The 18704-nt window shown below is 34.4% G+C and overlaps 2 protein-coding genes across 3 annotated transcripts; both read right to left on the bottom strand.

The window, feature by feature from the left end:
• Positions 1-3388: 3388 nt before the first annotated feature.
• On the bottom strand, positions 3389-7932 carry LOC104606235 (uncharacterized protein At4g15970-like). Its single transcript, XM_088904414.1, has 5 exons — positions 7598-7932; positions 6234-6602; positions 5099-5577; positions 4845-4987; positions 3389-3726 (listed from the first exon to the last, which is right to left on the bottom strand). Exons 1-4 carry the CDS (start codon positions 7844-7846, stop codon positions 4891-4893), a joined length of 1194 nt encoding a protein of 397 aa, XP_088760540.1. The 5' UTR covers positions 7847-7932; the 3' UTR covers positions 3389-3726; positions 4845-4890.
• Positions 7933-10524: 2592 nt separating this feature from the next.
• LOC148800783 (uncharacterized protein At4g15970-like) lies at positions 10525-17299 on the bottom strand. 2 transcript variants are annotated; one of them, XM_088886369.1, is made up of 5 exons: positions 16971-17299; positions 15871-16239; positions 14668-15149; positions 14482-14581; positions 10525-10832 (listed from the first exon to the last, which is right to left on the bottom strand). In XM_088886369.1, exons 1-4 carry the CDS (start codon positions 17202-17204, stop codon positions 14521-14523), a joined length of 1146 nt encoding a protein of 381 aa, XP_088742495.1. In that variant the 5' UTR covers positions 17205-17299; the 3' UTR covers positions 10525-10832; positions 14482-14520. The 2 variants fall into 2 exon arrangements, with proteins under 2 accessions (XP_088742495.1, XP_088742494.1); XM_088886368.1 differs by lacking the exon at positions 10525-10832 and having other exon boundaries at positions 13836-14581.
• Positions 17300-18704: the final 1405 nt, after the last annotated feature.

Here is an 18704-nt window from a genome sequence, read left to right as displayed (position 1 = left end):
TCGGGTCTTAGGACGACAGGGTAAATGGTGTTGGACTCGGGTGATCTTAGTGTCGTTGGATTTGGGTTTTTGGGCTCTACATACCTATGGTCTCGGATTTTGGATTTGATGTGAAATAAAGTTCATGATCAAAATGACTCTGATCGTATGATCGGAATCAGTTTTGGCTTTGGGTCTTAGGATAAAGGGGTAAACAGTATCAGATTTGGGTGACCTTGCTATCATTGGATTTGGATTTTTGGGTTACGTACTTTGGGTCTTGGATCCTTGAGGCCCCAACTTTTATTAAATTCCAAAAATACCCCTGAATTGACTAAGAAGTTAGCTGAAACATACTTGAAACTCAAAGTGTTAAAAAAACTGAAAAGCGCAGAAATGGAGTATCTACAGGTTTGTTGAAGCTTTGCCTAGATGGATATCAGATCAAGTGTGTGTTGATCTCTCTAATTAAGTGTAGTAGTGGTAGTTCTTTTGTGATTTTTTTTCTATTTTTTTCCTTTCTGTGTTTCTTTTTTCAAGTTCTTTTTCTTGATTCTATTGGTCTCCTTTAGGTGATCCTTGCTTTGTTCTTTTGCTTTAGCGTAGTCTGTTTAGTCTCTCGCTCAAAATGTTTTATCACCCCATTACATGGAATGACACACTTCCTTGCATGTATCACTTGGCTTTGTTTTTAAGATGTAATCCATGTAAAAATGAAATTGCATTGGATAACAATTTTACCTTCAACTCAAGAAAATAGTTTTTAATTAGTCGGGACCCAACATACCTACTGGCTTCTAGTTCTTATGTTGTGATCGTCTGATCCAATCCGTGCCATACAACATTGCTATGGGCTTTGAAAGAAAACAAAATCTCTATGTTTAGGCAAAATTTTCGATAGGGTTTTAATGTTTAGGCAAAATTTTAGATAGGGTATTAATGTTTAGGCAAAATTTTAGATAGGGTATTAATATTTAGGCAAAATTTATGTTATATATAAAAGTGTGAATGTAGTGTGAAATGTTTTTTGAAGTAAAATTATCCTCTATTTCTTTGTTTGAGAACGAGTGAATGTAGGGTATTAATGACCATATTTGTATATTTAATCCATCTCTAATTGTAAATGTTGAAAATGTAACTTCAATTATTACTTTCCACCTCATTTAATCCCCTCTCATTAAGTCTTATATTTAAGGTATTAAATCTCATTTTCTCTTATTAAATCCTCTATTCTTAAGTTATTTTTCACTAATAAATGCTACTAATTAGATCTATGTCGATATTTTTAACAATATAAATTCATATATATTTTAAAACTGACTCAAAAACAAAACCGTTCTTTATCCAAGTGGTGTCTAAGCAATTTAACCATGAAAATCAAATTGATCAACCTATAAAGTCAAAGTTAGGTAATAAAATTGTTAAAATAGAAATAACTATTGAAATTACAAAAATGTATAAAAAATTTGGCACATTTATGATATTTTTATTAATCAAATTAGAAAAAATAAGTGTAATAAACAAGATTTGTTTTTATTCATAATGAAAACAAAATACATAATTTAGAATTGACCAAAATGAAATATAAAAATTAATTATAAAAAGTTCAACTTTTGAGTCAAATGTATTAACCTTTAATGTTATAAATAAATAATAAAAATTAATAAAATATAAAAATACATAAATTTTGCAAAAAAAAAAGAAACATTCAAGCACATGTATAATATCATGTATTTATCGTATTAAACAAAATGTAAGTGTGACATATCAAAATTATTTTTACACACAAAAATACCAAAAATTGAACACATCTATAATTCTGTATTTACATTACAATTAAAAATATGAATAAGATTGTTGAATTTTCTTTTGACTAAATCAAGGTTTTAAAAACTGACATAGAAACGGAACCGCTTTGGCTACCAGTTTCTAGGTTAGGGGTTCAACCGTCCAATTTAAGCATGTCAAATTGGTAATATGTCAAATATAATATAACTTTTTATTTTAACAGTTAGATTAGGATTAGGATAAAGCCCACCATATATATGCATTATTATGAGAGAGGAGTATAAGACTTCGAGAAGGAGGTGACTGGTTAAAGCTGAGAAGTTAAAAAAAAAGAGAGAGAAGAAGAATAGAAGGAAGCGTCGCCAGAGGTGATTGTCACCATGTTCACCGATCATTGTTGCATAACCATTTTGCCTTGAAGTAAAGAAGAAGAAGAAGAAGCCATTGGCAACTATCTCCATGTTCATCATCACTGCCACTAGAACACCATTTGCCTTCTTCTTACATCTTTCTCATCTCTCTAAATCTCTCTCAAATCCCATATCGTTTGCTTCATTAGTGACTTGGTGTATCTCAAATTTTAATATAAGTTTGGTGTTTAATCTCTCATCTTTTGCATCAATTTTTCAATTACTTCATTAGAGTTATATTATTTTTGCTGTTACAACTTAAAAAGAATCACAGAAATGAGAAAGCTCAAAATAAAAATAAAAAACTAAAAAACCTAACTAATTTTGGCCATTGGGAATAATTGTACAAGATTATGAGATATGCAAGTTTTTTTTTTCATTTTTTATTTTTAAAATTTTATTTTAAAATAAATAAAAAATCTAGAATTAGTTTGAAAGCAACCCGAGAACCGTTAAATTGGTCAAATATTTTAACGGTTAAACTGTCTAGGTCAATTTTTCTTTGACCATTTCAATAGTTTTTTTTTTGGGTAAAATAGCAGTTCAGGGCCAAACCGGAACCAATGACTTGATTGGTTCCCAGACCAAAATGGTTCAACCATTTGGTTTGATCTGGTTTTTAAAGTAGTGACTAAAATACTCAATTTTGAATTTAGTCCCTATTTAATTGTAAAGTTTAAATTATAAATTGAACTACTACTTTTTGCCTCATTTCCTTTATTTGAATCTTACATTTTTTTAATAAATGAACAAAGAAAGAAAATGCCAAAAAGATAAAACAATACAAAAAGAAGAGTCTAGCCAAGCAAGATGGTATGCCAATGATACTTGAAACTTCACAATTCGATTTGATTATTACATATTTGGATGATGTGTTTATGCTAGATTTGAATTTTGCAATATGCATCTGATTAATAATAAAAAACAAAAAAATATATAAAGCAAAAAATAAAAAATACATAAATTTTATTAAAAAATTTGGATATATTTTTATTATAATTATCATCATCTAGAATTGGCACGTGCACAATTACTAGTTTATTGAAATGTGGAGTAATGATAAAGTGAAATAGGATAGTTGACATTTTTGAAGATGTTGAAGCCTTTAACATAAATGTTACCATACCATATAAAATATATGTAACATCTTTAATGTAATTCTTTTTTTGTGTTTTATTATGGAAGTTCTGCATAGTAGTTGGACTTTTAAATGTTTAAAGAGTTTAAATTGTTCTCATATTTTTTTCTCATCGAATGACTTTAGGGGGTAGTAAAAAAAATTGACTCTTCATAGGTAAGTGCTGGTACATTATTTAGAGATGCCAACAAATAAAAAAAAAAAAAGAGTGCACCCAACAAATTTCCAAGAGCAGCCAGTCTTTCCATGCCTTGAGAAGAAAATGATGTAGTAAAAAAAAAAAAAACAAATAAAATGCACCCAACAAATTTCTGAGAGCAGCCACTCTTTCCATGCCTTGAGAAACAATTGATGTAGTAACAATTCGGTGTCTAACATATAACTTTGTTGAAGGTGAGTCATTTGCACGTCCTACAATGAATCACAAAGTAGAAAAATAAGGAAGCTTTTAAACATACATAAAAAAAGTAGAACAAAAAACAAATTCATTTCCTCCTAATTATCTTTCCATTCATAAAATATGAATTATGTAAGCCAAGAGAAGCTTCCATGTTGGACGTTTATTCTTTCATAACATAAAGCTGATATATAAACTCTATTACAATTACTGGTTTAAAATTTCAACAACCCACATTTAGCGTCTATTTGGCATTCTTGCCATTGCTCCAGAAAATAGTGACATATCAGTATTACATCGGAAAAAATGGTACTCTAAGCCATGTCTTGTGGCTTGGAGCAATGCCGAATTTAGTGTTTCTTGGAGCAGCAGTTCGTTGTTGCCAATAGGGACATGACGTGGCAGTGGATAATAAGTACCAATGCTACAATGCTTCCTGAAGCATTGGTACCAAACAGAAAACGTTGCTGTTGCTTCAGAAAACATCCTATCTAACAGCAATATTTTCAAACAAAAAAAGATACCGTTTTATTGAAAAACGGTACTTCCAACCCATACATCACCGGTGCTGTATCTACAACATAGATGCCAAACATATACTTAAACGAACAGAATCTATATCTGAAATCTGAATTGTATGTTTTTTTATGAAATATGATATCAAATCAATATAGGAAAACGTTTTTCAACCCGAAAATTCAATAATGTGCTTCTGGTATCAGTTTTAGGAAAGAAGAAATACATTACACAGCTAGGCCTGCTCACGGGCCAGGCTTCAGGTTTGGATCATAAACATTTTACACTACTTAGAGATCGGACTTCAAACCAAGCGCATTCAATTTTTGGCAAAACCTAAATCAAGCCCGGCCCATAAACAGATCTATACACAACCTAGAATCACGTTTTTATTTTTCTCTTTTAACAACCAATTTTATATGAAACCAAGTATTAGACCATTATTTTTTTTTGAATTCACAAATAAAACATCAGGTTGGAAAACATCCCTTTAATCAACTTCTTTTCCATGCTTCACAAATCAATTTGCAATTAAACATTAAATGTTATATATATATTTTACGAGATAAAGACAAGAAAAGAATTGTCATTTAACTAAAATGGGCAGAAATGTTACCTTTACAAAGTTGGCTCCCGACGAGAGGCATATACTGAAATTGGTTTTATATTTTCGATCTTTCCGCTTGGGTTGACAGTTGAGTATTATTCTTTGAAGGTTGAGTATTATTCTTCTTTGATGGTGGATGGAATGATTTAATGCTGGATGGTAAAAAAAAAAAAAAAAAATAGAAACACAATGATCACTAATGTATGATGTATTAAACAAATAAATTAATGAACAAAGAATTAATGGAAATTCTAACACTGTACCTGCAATTCTGTGGGACACTCCATGACATTTTCGATCCGTTCACACTTGCAGGAGAAGATAAAAATTTTTTCCAGTCGTCAAGCATAACTCTCAGATCATGGAGCTTGCTATCGAGACCAAAACAACAATTTGCATGCATTGTACAAACTCTATTCAAATCTCTGCTGGGTTCACAAAACCCACCAAAATAAGCAGTATCCAAAAACCTAATCTTCAATCCAATATTTTTGATGTATGGGTCATGCTTAATCTTGTTTAACACATCTTGATCATGTTTTCTAGGATATTTCTCTCTGGAGGAGTACCAAAATTTGTAGAATTCTATGGTCCTGTTATTGGACTTGACATACATAAATCCTGTATTTGGACCATTGTTTAAATTAGTGGAGTTGCCTGTAAAGTGATCGCAAGCTACTTGAAAATCAGCATCCAAATAGAATTGTGGGAATGGGTTTCGGAACCACATTATATCACCATCCTGAAAGACAAATCAACCACAAAGAATTGAATTATAAGGATGGAGAACTTCGCTAATAAAGCAAAACTATAGTTCATATGCATGAAATGACCTGTGGATGAAAATATGATGAGGGCCAGTTACGTAAAATCTCAGGAGAATGCAGGTTTGGAAAGAATACAAATACATATATACAAAATACAAGGTTTTACAATTTTTTCTACTCCTTCCAAACTGAGCCCTAGGACCGTATCCAATTTACCCCTCCCAAGACAACCATGTTAGACAAACCTAGAATTCAATCTATCATGTTGCGCTGCTTAACTCAATATAAATACAGTATTATTATAGATTCTTTCCAACATTTTTACCCTTTGCTGATCCATAAATAAAAAAAAAATGTTGCCATTTAAGTAAATACTGTATTAAATATACTATTTTGTTTATTTGTATAGCAATGGAGTCAAGTGCCCAAGCATACTAAATTTCCGAGTCGATATAGATTGGCTTACCTAGTTTGACCAAAAAAAAAGTTATTTATTTAGAATGGTGAAATGTGAATCAGTGATGTAAAGATGGATGAAGAGCCTCCAATTAATTAACCATAAGGAGAACCAAATTCGTAAAACAAAACCAAACATGGGTAATAAGCAAGGAACAGAAGGGAGTGTAGGTACCGAGAAAATGAAGTTGTATCCCATCTCAAGAACTGATCGTAGAAAATCAATTTTTCTCAACACCATTTTCAAGTAATCACTTGTCATGAAATATGCTTCTGATCCTGAGAAATCTACTCCTTCAGTGACAAGAGCAAAACAATAGGTATGAACAGCTAGACAACGAATGTATGCCTTTTGGTCTAAGGCAACAATTATCAAATGGTTCAATAGCCAACTGGTATTATTTCCAATTCGGAAGCTCTCAATAAAGAGATCGATAATAGAGCCAGGTGACGCCCAAGCTTCATTTAAGGGAGCTAAGATTACAGTTTTATCCTCCATAGCTGCCTTCTTCAAGATACCTTCTAGGCTCAATTCCTTGGTATCCTACAAAAGTAACCGACTTTATTAATTAGGACAAGGAAATAAGTCAAAGAAATCAATATGGCGAAACAAAATAGTGTAGCTAATATATCCAGAACAGATCAGATAATCACCCATGTCAAGAAATTAATTAATTAACCAGACACTGACATACACAATATTGCTCTTTGATATTTCCAGATCCTATCAGAGAGAGAGAAGAGAGAGAGAGAGAGAGAGAGAGAACTTTAAGTTCAGACATTTACAGGAAATCGCTTAATTAGGTAGCTGGTTTGAGATTAGTTTGTGATTGGAGCTGATACTATAAGTTAAGACATTTACAGGAGATTTAAATCTCTAACACTTCATTATGTGACGCGTGTTCGTTTCCATGGTGGGTGATAACATCCACCATGGAAAAACGGAAGTACCTACTTCCATGAAGGAGCTAAATAAGGTTCATAGACAAAAATTTGGCCATCTGCATTCGACAGCATGGGCTATGGACGGAGGTTTTTCGTTGTCAACTCGACTGGATCAGGACTAATTCCATAGCGCTCGGCGGTGGTTGTATGGACTAATTAACTTGTTATGACACGTGAGGAGAAAGCCTGTGTACATGTTCGATCATCCATCACAGGTAGTAGTTACACCAAGTCCAATTTTAGACTACGAACTAATCGATGGCCCAGCCCAGCCCAGCCCTGCTAAACGGAATCGGTTAGATCGATCTGTTGTATACATTAAGGCGCGAAGCCTCCAAATGCGAACTGAGAAACAAGGAAATGTCAAGAAGCTGATAGACGCTTCCGGTGCCGGAAAGGATAAAAGTTTATAACCGAAGCATCTGCGATATACCGTAAGTTCATCACCTCCCGATAAACACAATAGTTCCGGTCTCCATGATTTACAGATATTTCAAATTGACTAACTAAAGATACTAATCAAGTCGATCGCTAAAAAGAATAATCACACTGATCAAGATATGGATGATGTACAAGAAACAAAGAAAGACTCACCGGTTGTGATTTGTTAACAGCATCGGAGGAGAAAATTTGGTTGACAGTGGAAGAAGAGCGACCGAAAGGCCGAGGTAAAATTAGATAGGAATAGGTCTGAGTATCGTAGATAATATGACAAGAGAATGCAACTACAGCAAAGATGATCAAGAGCGTAAGAATCCGGCGGACAGGAGAGTCGGAATCCGGTAACATTTCAGAGGAGTTTCCACGGGAAGAAGCAGCAGAACCGATCATTTTCATCGGCATAGTCGGTCGGTATTGGTTGTTCGCCTTTTATATAAGGTCTTGCTTCTGTATCAAATTTCTTCTGGCTTTTAAAAATCGAGGGCGGCTATTAGACGGCAATTTTGAAATAGAGAATACCACTGAATCACGTTCGGTTTCTTCGTCCATCCGATTCCGATCTTCGCACTTTTCAACGCATCGGAAGTCTTCTGATGAAATTCGCAGTGAGAGAGATAGATAGTCATTAGTCATTACCACTTCTGCCGTGATTGTCATTTAGTTGTGACACGTGGCAAACTCAATGCCTCGGTCGTGACTGATAATTCCATCGGGACAGTTTCAGTTGTAGATCAAACGACTATTGGAAGAGGTGGGTTTCAACTTTCAAACACAACCGGTGCCAGTGTTCTCAAAGACGCCATGTATTCAACAAGCTTTATTACCCAATCAGTAGTGAACATGTTAGTTTACAAATTCTATGTACAGTGTGCTAACCGAAAGCATATTTTTATATGTTAAATATGATTTGATTAAAAGTAATAAAATGATTTAAAAAATTCAACATATAAATATAAGAAAAAAATTTTAATACATTAGTCACACTACTTCAACAAACTAAATAATAAATGTCATTAAACAAAAAAAAGATTTAAGTACAAAAGAAACCTATAAAAATATAATTCTAAAAGGAAAATTTGAAAGCATATAGAATCATTAAGGTTAAGTTTGGTTTGAAGAAAAATGTAGAGATACTTATACAAAATTTGTCATGGTTTTCCTGTCTTTTCTTTCGTTTTCCTACCTTTTCTTTCAAACCAAACATAGCTTAAGTGAATTAAACAATTATAAGTAAGAAAATTAGAAAATTCATGCTTACCTTTCTCAATTTGTGATAAGTAAGTTTTGATTTTTAACTTCATAACGACTCTTACATTAGGCATTCTTATGTATAAAGTAAATGAGAGGGCTATTAATTGGAACAGTAGCTTTTGTCTTCTGTTTTTTATTTTCTTATCTAATGTTAAAACATAAGAATGTATTTGGTTTGAAAGAAAAAAAAGGTAGGAAAACCTAGTAGAGTTGTACACACATAAGGGATTTTTGTCTTTTATTTTTATTTTTTATCAAATAATTAAACCCCATGTTTATTGTCTCTTGAGGCTGGATAGGCAAACCTAGTATTTAAGATTTGAGTTAATAAATTGACCCCACCCTTAATTTTATTTGGAGAGTAGGGTTCAATATGGAAAAATAGCCCAAGATAATACCTATACTTAGAATTTTTGTTCAACTTCAACGAGGTACGTATAGATGCCACGAAACCTCTTACCCAACTGCTTCCTTATAAACTGTTGAATTTCCCGATTTTGTATGTTCTGTGCTCGTGTTGGCCATGACAAGGAAACTTGTCTATTAAAACATCGTGTTGAGACTGCTCTCCAAGAGTGTTCTCATGATGGATGATATTTGCCGGAAACTTGAGGCTTTATCGGTGGCAAAACTTGCTCATAGGCATGCAAGATCTCATGTTCATCAGCCTGTACATCGCCGAATTTGGACTGATGTTGCTGGTTCGTCCTCAACGGAAACCAAATGTTCCGATGACCGGCGTCAGTTTCAGTCAGTTCCAGTGGACGTACGGCGGAATTACTCCCGTCTTTGACGGAAGTGGTTCCGCCAAATCAGGCGAGCATTTACCACACTCTTCATCAGTTCATGATTCTGTTATTATAACTCCTGTAACTGATATTCCTGTCTCTTCACATGCAAGTGATGCTCCAAGGTCACAACAGGCTGAGGCCTGACGGTGTAATTCCTAGGGGTGTTAATGGACCGGTTTAGGTTGAATTCCATCCAAATCAAAATCTATTTGGACGGACCAATAAGACATATTGAATTTGGACGGACCAACATGATATATTGAATTGGATCTGATCCGTCCATAATGAATTTATATTGGATTGAGCCAATATCTGGTCCATTGATAAAAGATAAGAACATAGGTGTCAATGGATCAGGTTTGAGTTGAAACCAATCTAAATTAATAGGAATTTGAACAGATTGGACAGTCTCTGGACTGGTCCAAAATATTCATTGGACTGAATTGGACCAGGTACATTTGTAATGGACTCACATTCGACTGGACCGGATTGGCCCAAATCCAATCCAATTGACACCCCTAATGATACCCCGTGATCAACTATATCTACCATTGTTCATGATGCACCTTATACAAGCTCTACCACTGATTTCCCGTAACATATGATGGTAGATCAAAATCAAACTTGTGCCGAAAATGTGGAAGGTGGACCTACAGCTATCATTGGTGGTTGTATGTCCACCAAATCAGGCAAGTCTCATTTAGCCTCACCTCCCCTACATAATTTGAAGTCAACAGTGGGGACCCTATTATTGTGCTTAGTCCGGATGAACCGGAGAGCTGAACTACCTATCACAGTTGAACACACCAGTGCTCATGTGAGCTCATCTGAGACCCAGCTGTATTGAACACTGGCGTGTTCAACCGTGATAGATAATTCAACTGAGTGTGTATGTTTCCCCCGTAATATTATGGGTTTCTTCTGATGTAGGCATCACCGAATACTAATCTGGCTTTACGTTATATTGGAATCTTTGACATCGAATATGAAATTCTAATTCTTGATCAATACAATAATATTCCACTGTTTTGACCTACATAACTTGGCGAATACTTCTTTACTACAAACATTTTCAAATAAATAAATACATGCGAATTAATTGAAATTTTCAATTAATATGAAATTCTAATTCTAATTCTTAGGAAGAATTTTCATTAACCGTCGCAAAATTGTTTATTTTACAACGCTGGCTGCTCAAAAAACGTGAGACATGCAAATTAATTGAAATTGATTTTCCATTTTCATTTTTCAATCTTTCCACACGTCTAGATTATTATCATTTGGAGGAGGATGGAAAGGAACTTGGCTTCAGTCAGTGAAAGACACATTCGAACAGTCTTCATGACCTGCATTAGAAATATCTTCCCATGAAATAAAGTACATAGATAAGGAGATATTAGGGTTTAAACGGGCCTTGCATTGACTGAAGCCAATACATGACAATTTAGAGGGACCAAAAAACAAAATGCAAAAGAAAAAAAAGAAAAAACAGAGAAAGAATGATGTGTTTAGGTTTGACAGAAAAGGTAGGGAAATCTTTACCTTTCCCTACTTGTATAGATTTCCCTACCCTTTCTTTCAAACCAAACACAGCTTAATAGATTATGTATTAAACACATGCAAAAATTAATGAACGTACAATAAATGGAAGTTCTCACTATAGCTGTAACTCTGTGGGCCAGGAGCCTGGGACAACTCCGGATCTCCTGCCCACGTGAACCCTGCCCACCCCTACCCACAATACACTATCCCCTATGAATTGAGAACATCTTCCCCTGCATAATACTATGTAGAGGATGAGATGTTCTCCATGTATGGCTGAGATAAATGTGGGCAGAGTTCTCCTAGGCAGGAGATCCGGTCTCACCTGGGACGCTCTAGAATGGCAATCCCAATCTATTTACATTTGCTAGAGAAAGACAACTTTTTTTTTCAATCAAGCATAATTTTTTTTTTAATATTTTCTGTATTCAACCAAAAGAAAAAGCTTTTCTAGTTTCTTGTCATTTTTTATATTTTGTGTTATAGATGTAGGGCCACATGGTACATTTGAGCACTGTATATATACCTATATTATTATTTTGATTGATAACAAAAAGGATAAAATTGAAATTATTTTGATTGATAACAAAAAGAATAAAATTGAAATTTGTAACCAAACGGTTCAGCACTTATTCTCATCCTTGCCATGAAAAGAATTAATATTTTTGGGAACAAGAGTGTTTGTTGGCAACAACATTTTCTTATTCTGTCCATTTCTATACATTTTTGTCCATTATAGAATTTTATTATCAGAAAGAAAGAGCAAGAATGGGATTTGAACCAAAATGGGCTTAATGATGATGGTAGTTTTCTTTCTTTTTTTTTATTTTTTTGCTAAATTACGTTAATAATTAGGGGAGGAGAAAGATTTAAAAATTTCCAACAGTAACTGCATGAATTTTGATTAGGGGTGTAAACAGATCAAGTTCAAACTGAATCAGGTAATATCCGAATTCAAATCCGATTAGAAAATTTGATTTGATATCCGACAGATATTGGAAATTAATATTCAAATTCGATTAAATATTTGAGTACTCAATTCGATTTGAATTCGACCAATTAATTATTTTAGGTAATTAATAAATATATAAAATAAATATTTTATTTATATAAATATATAAATTATTTATATAATTTAATTATTATATATATATAAATTATATAAAACATTTAAACATTTAAATATTTTATATATTATATATAAGAATTAAATAATTGATCGAATTTGAATATTTATCAAATCGAATCAGGCCATATCCGAATTTGAATCCGATTAGCTAATCTGTATCCAAATTCGACTGATTAGATATTTGGATGATCCAAATTCAATTCAATTACGTTGAATATCAAAATTGAAATTAGATCTTTGAATGCCATTGACACCCCAAATTATCTTCTTTTTTTGGGTAATGAGCTACACAACCAGGGAATTTAGATTAGCTGAGCACTTTAATTGTCCAGCGGGCTGTGGAATCAATGATAATGCCCCATGCCTGCAACAAAATACATGGGGCCCAGATTGAGAGGTTGACTGACCCATGTATTTTATGACTGATGTGCAGTGTGATTATTGGTTCCACGAACAACTACTGTATTCAGCTAATTCTATCTCACAACTAGGGGCAGCTCTCTCCCAAATCCCTACACCCCATCCCGAATGAAGGTGGGACTCGACCCAAGGTCTAGATGGATCAAGGTTTTATTGCAATCAGAGTGATGTTCAGAAACAAATAATCCTAGGATTTGCTATATTCATCGTCACTTCAATAGCATTATGCCATATGACTTGGAACGGATTAAAAATCAGAATGCGCAATGGGTCACACAGTTTTACCGGTTAATTGAACAATTAGCCTGTTCAGTTCATGAAAACCATCTTTTAATTAGTCAGGACTTAGAATCATGATTTTCAAAACCGGATTGGACCGGACGGTCAAACTAGAAAAACCAGGAATCTGTCAGATGACCGGTTCTGTTTTACCTCAGAACCGTTATTTCCCCCAAAGCCGTTAATTTGGTCAGCAAATCACTGATTCGGGCAGTCGAATCATTCAAACTGTTCAACGGTTTTGTTGGTTTTTAATTTTTTTTAATTTTTTTATTTTTTGTTAGAACAGACTGTCCATTCGGTTCAAATGGTCGAACCATTCACTGGAAACCAAACCCCTGACCAATTCGTTGTCCAGGTCAGTTTTACAAACCTTGCCTAAAATAACTACCGGGTTTTGATTCTTATAATGTGATCATCTGGTCCAATCCGAGTCTAAAGTTTTGGACTAGGTTCTAATGTTTAGGCAAAATTTACTGTATCATGTCTTTCCCGCTATCCCGATATCACAGTCAGGCTTTAAAAGAAAGAGAAAAAAAATTGTACCCCAACAAATTTCTGAGACCAGCCACCCTCTCCATGCCTTGATAGAAGCAATTGATGTAATAACAAAAGTAGCAACAATTTGGTCTCTAATATACATCTTTGTTGAAGGCTGGTTTAAATTTACTTTTATATCATAATTCATAGCGACCCAAATGCATTTAAATGAACAAAATCTCTATCCGAATATCTTATGCTTTCTTATGAAACATGATATCAAATCAATACAGGAAAACGTTTTAGAAACTGGAAATTCAATAATGTGTTTCTGATGATATGAGTTTTGGGAAACAACGCAATTAGACCTTTTTATGGGTCAGCCTTCCGATTTGGCCATAAACATTTTACACTATTTTGAGTTCGGGCTTTAGGTCAGACCCATTTAAATTTTGACAAAAAGAAAAAAAAAAAGTTAAATTGAGCCTGGCTCATGAACAATCATTCAATGAAAAAAAGGGGTCATTTACTGAAACACCCCTATGGTTTCATGGATTTACTTAAATTTATCCTATAGTTTTTATTTTACTAAAACATCCTATAGTTTGCAACGTATTTGCTTAATTGACCTTTTATTAAGAAGTGTTTGTTTTTCATCTGAAAATAGTAACATTATAACCTAAATTGAGTGGAAAATATTCAAGGGCATGGTCCCATGGCTGTTTATTCCAAAAGTAACTCTAATACTTCTTCATACAGAAAATAAAATTGACCAAATAGAACCAAATAGAGTGGTTGCTCATATCTTACTAGGTGCAAAAATGGTATTTTTATTTTTATTTTGATTGAATTTATTCAAATGAACATTAGAGTTAAAGCTGTCATTTTTTTACTGTCATCTAATGAAAGATCGATTAAATAAATGGATTGTAAACTATAGAATTGTTTTAATAAAATACAAACTATAAGGTGGGTTTTAGTAAATCCAGGAAATTATAGGGGGTGTTTCAGTAAATGACCAAAAAAAACAAAAAAAAGAAAAAAAAAAAAGGTTCACAACCAAGAATCAGGCAACATCCCCTTGTATTTGACGAGATACAGAGAAGAAAAGAATTGTCAAATAACTAAATGGGCAGAAATATTACCTTTACAAAGTTGGCTCCCGACGTATTGTTTTTATATGCTCAACCTTTCGGCTCAGGTTGAGTACTATTCTTCTTTGAAGGTGGATTGTATGACGCAGTACTGGACGGAAAACATAGAAATAACGATCAGTAACCTATGATATATATTAAACAACAGAGAATTAATGGAAGTTCTAACACTGTTACCTGCAATTCTGTGGGACACTCCATGACATTTCCGATGTCGTCTCCACACTTGCAGCAGAAGAAAAAAATTTTTTCCAGTCGTCAAGCATAACTCTAAGATCGTGGAGCTTGTTATCCAGACCAAAACAACAATTCGCGTGCATTGTACAGACCCTATTCAAATCTCTGCTGGGTTCACAAAACCCACCAAAATAAGCAGTATCCAAAAACCTAATCGTCAATCCAATCCTTTGGACCAGTGGATCGTATTTAATCAAGTTTAACACATCCTGATCATGTGTTCCAGGAAATGTCTCTCTGGAGGAGTACCAAAACTTGTAGAATTCTATGGTTCTGTTATTGGACTTGACATACATAAACCCTGTATTTGGACCGTTGTCTAAATCAGTGGAGTTGCCTGTAAAGTGATCACAAGCAACCTGAAAATCTGCATCCAAATAGAATTGTGGGAATGGGTTTCGGAACCACATTATATCACCATCCTGAAAACACAAATCAACCAAAATGAATTGTGCAGAAATGGCAAAGGTTAGGACGATATCCAGTTTCCCCATGTTGTAGAAAACCTAGAATTATCAACAATATTATTATTAATTCTTTCCAACATTTCTACACTTGGCTGTTCAATAAAAAATAATTTCCATTTAAGTAAATACTCCATTAAATACTATTTTATAGTATTTTAAATTTTTATTAGTAAAAATGTTAAATATTATAATTTGAAGCAAAAAAATGGTTTTTTTGGTGAAAATTAAGTTATGACCAACCATCTTAGACTGAACAGTTTTTTATCAAATGGCGAATTTCATATTTATCGAACCCAAAATCTTGACTGGGACTGGGTGACGGTTCGAAAGATTCAAACGGCCAGGTAGAAATAAGTAGTAAGTGGTAAGGTTTTCTCATATCTTATCTCTTTAGATTCTAGAATTCCACCGTTATGCTTGATGGACAGCTTGACTATGACAATACAAAATAAATTCTAGAACCAAACAATTGATTCGGGTGCATGCCGCCCAAGCATACTAAATTTCCAAGCTGATATTGACTTGTGAGTTTGAGCAAATTAAAAAAGAAAGATCGATGATGTAAAAAAGACTTAGAGAGATGATGAGTAGTGCAATCAAAAGGGGGCGAACCAATTGATAAAACAAAACCGATAAACATGGGCAAGAAACAGGGAACTGAAGGGAGTGTAGGTACCGAGAAAATGAAGCTGTATCCCATCTCGAGAACTGATCGTAGAAAATCGATTTTTCTCAACACCATTTTCAAGTAATCACTTGTCATGAAATATGCTTCTGATCCTGAGAAATCTACTCCTTCAGTGACAAGAGCAAAACAATAGGTATGAACAGCTAGACAACGAGTGTAAGCCTTTTGGTCTAAGGCGACAATTATCAAATGGTTCAATAGCCAACTGGTATTATTTCCAATTCGGAAGCTCTCAATGAAGATATCAATAATCGAGCCAGGTGACGCCCAAGCTTCATTTAATGGAGCTAAGATAACAGTTTTATCCTCCATAGCTGCCTTCTTCAAAATACCGTCTAGGCTCAATTCCTTGGTATCCTACAAAAGTAACTTACTTTATCAGAAGCAAATAAGCCAAATAAATCATCATATTGTAACTAACATATCCAGAAGAGATCAGATAATCACTCATGTTAAGAAATTAACGAGACACTGACATACAAAATGCTCTTTGGTATTTGCAGACCCAGAGACCCTATCTTCCTCTCCAATATATTCGACAGAGAGAGAGAGAAGGTTGGATAAATTTTGGAGAAGAGCATGAACCAAATTTGAAAATTCCCCTTCAAAAACATCAGTAAGAAAGAAACAAGATGAAGGCAATTAGATTTGGCCTTTCATATGGATAAATTCCACGAGTCAAGGTTTGGAACTTCTCCCAAACCACCAAGTACCATCTTATGTTTGCCACGTGGAAGGATGATGTGGCAAATCCAAAATCGTCCATCAAATGCAAAAGATTCGTGATTGAGATTTGTGATTTGTGATTGGAGCTGATACTTTTACACAGGAGAAAGCCTGTGGGACATTACAAACTCTCTTGTGGTCAAAGTTATTGACCATCGATCCATGCATGTTGATCGATATTCGATGACCATCCAGAGCAAATGTTAACTATGAACTAATCCATGGCCCAGCCTTGCACTGTGATATGCCATGAGATCATCACCTCTCTCCCCAGAAACAGAATGGTTCCTTCTCTACGACTTACAGATATTACAAACCAACGATCAAGATATGGTGTACGAGAGAGAGAGAGAGAGACTCACCGGCTGTGATGTATTAACAGCATCGGGGGAGAAAACTTGGTTGACAGTGGAAGAAGAGCGACCGAAGGGTCGAGGTAAGATAACATAGGAATAGGTCTGAGTATTGTAGATAAAATGACAAGCAAATGCAACTACAGCAAAGGCGATCAAGAGCGTAAGAATCCGGCGGACAGGAGAACCGGAATCCGATAACATTTCGGAGATGATTCCACGGGCAGAGCTGATCGTTTGCATCAGCGTAGTCGGTCGTACGTCTTTCGTCTGAAATCTGAATAACGATGAGGGCGGCTTCACACACACACAGACGAGGGTTTTTGGTTGTTGGCCTTTTCATGATACGACTTCTTCTGTATCCAATTTTTTTTTCTCAGATTTTATTTTTAAAATCGATGACTGCTACCAGACGGCAACATTAAAACACACGGAGAATACCACCCAATCAAGTTCGGTTTCTTTCTCCATCCAAATGCGAGCTTTTGGACATTTTAATTTTCAACGTGGCCAAGTCCACGTACTGAACTTACGCTGTAGCCTGTAACTCTGTAAGAGAGAGATGGAGATGGATAGTCATTGACTCATTGCCTCATGGGCCTTGCCTTATACTATACAAAGGCTACCGTGATTGTCAGCCAGTAGTGACACGTGGCAGACTTGTAAATGCCCCGGTCCCACACCATCGTGACAGTTCCATTTGGTGCTGGTGGGACCATCTTCTATTTACCATAACTGGGAAGCCTGTAGAGTGTAGATGTTGTAGGATCAATGGGAATTGGAGTCGGAAATGGGATTCCAAAGAGCATTCCCTCAAATGCTGGTGGGACCATCTTCTATTCCGTTTGATTTGGAGTCGAAATTGGAATTGAAATAGTGTATTCTCATAGTTTGTTTGGTTCATACAGAGATGGGAATGAGATTTCATTCTCAAAGAGGGATAGGGAATGATCATTCTCTCAAATGGAAGGAATGCCATTCCAACAGAAATTGAAATGAGATTCTATTCCATCTAACTAAACAGTTGGAATCGGAATAGTCCATTCCAATTCCAATTCTAGACTTTATTCCCACAAACCAAACGGGCCCTTAGACCATTTTCCATATCGAATGAGTAGAAGAGGTGGGCTTCAAAGATAGCCAATGCCGATATATAACAGGCTTTATAATTCAATCAGTGTTGAACACATTAATTTACAAATTCTATGTAACGAAAGTAAAAGCATAGCGAAAGTGTAGAAGTAGGTTGATCTATACGCATTTTGTGCCTAATTTTTAAATGTTGTCACGTCATTGTCAAATCAATATTTATCCCATCATGTTAATCTATACGCATGGATATTCACAAAAGTATGTGCTTAATAATACCTAATTATCAATAAATGATTTATGAAATACTTTTTTCGGTTTTGAAAATATATCAAATACAAAAATATAAATAAACAGAAATTATATTAAACACCTTCAAAGTTTTGGTAAGTTTTAACGACCAAAAATTAAGGTGATGGAAAAAAATACTCGAAAATGACAAAAAATGCCAAATTTTGAGAATCTTTAAATGAAGCTTTTTTGTTTTTACGTGTGATAAATCGACTCTAAATGCAATATAATTGTAAAAGACTTGGGTAGACTATCAACTGGTCTTTCCCTTTAAATACAATATCCCAAAAGCTTCCTACACCTTTGGCCATTTAATATGTACAAAGATCTTTCTAAAAGACCTACCAAAAGATGCCATTACTA

Source organism: Nelumbo nucifera, chromosome 4 (genome assembly GCF_055504915.1).
Source record: "Nelumbo nucifera cultivar China Antique chromosome 4, China Antique-T2T, whole genome shotgun sequence".
Lineage (NCBI taxonomy): Eukaryota > Viridiplantae > Streptophyta > Magnoliopsida > Proteales > Nelumbonaceae > Nelumbo > Nelumbo nucifera.
This window is presented reverse-complemented; position numbering and strand designations above follow the sequence as displayed.

What these genes read in the sequence shown, in the direction of transcription:
- LOC104606235 (XM_088904414.1), bottom strand. Translation starts at nt 7,846, where the DNA reads ATGCCGATGAAAATGATCGGTTCTGCTGCTTCTTCCCGTGGAAACTCC. An exon ending in GATACAACTTCATTTTCTCG is followed by an intron (nt 5,578 to 6,233) that starts GTACCTACACTC and finishes TTTGTCTTTCAG; the next exon opens with GATGGTGATATAATGTGGTT. An exon ending in AGTGTCCCACAGAATTGCAG is followed by an intron (nt 4,988 to 5,098) that starts GTACAGTGTTAG and finishes TTTACCATCCAG; the next exon opens with CATTAAATCATTCCATCCAC.
- LOC148800783 (XM_088886369.1), bottom strand. Translation starts at nt 17,204, where the DNA reads ATGCAAACGATCAGCTCTGCCCGTGGAATCATCTCCGAAATGTTATCG. An exon ending in GATACAGCTTCATTTTCTCG is followed by an intron (nt 15,150 to 15,870) that starts GTACCTACACTC and finishes TTGTGTTTTCAG; the next exon opens with GATGGTGATATAATGTGGTT. An exon ending in AGTGTCCCACAGAATTGCAG is followed by an intron (nt 14,582 to 14,667) that starts GTAACAGTGTTA and finishes TTTTCCGTCCAG; the next exon opens with TACTGCGTCATACAATCCAC.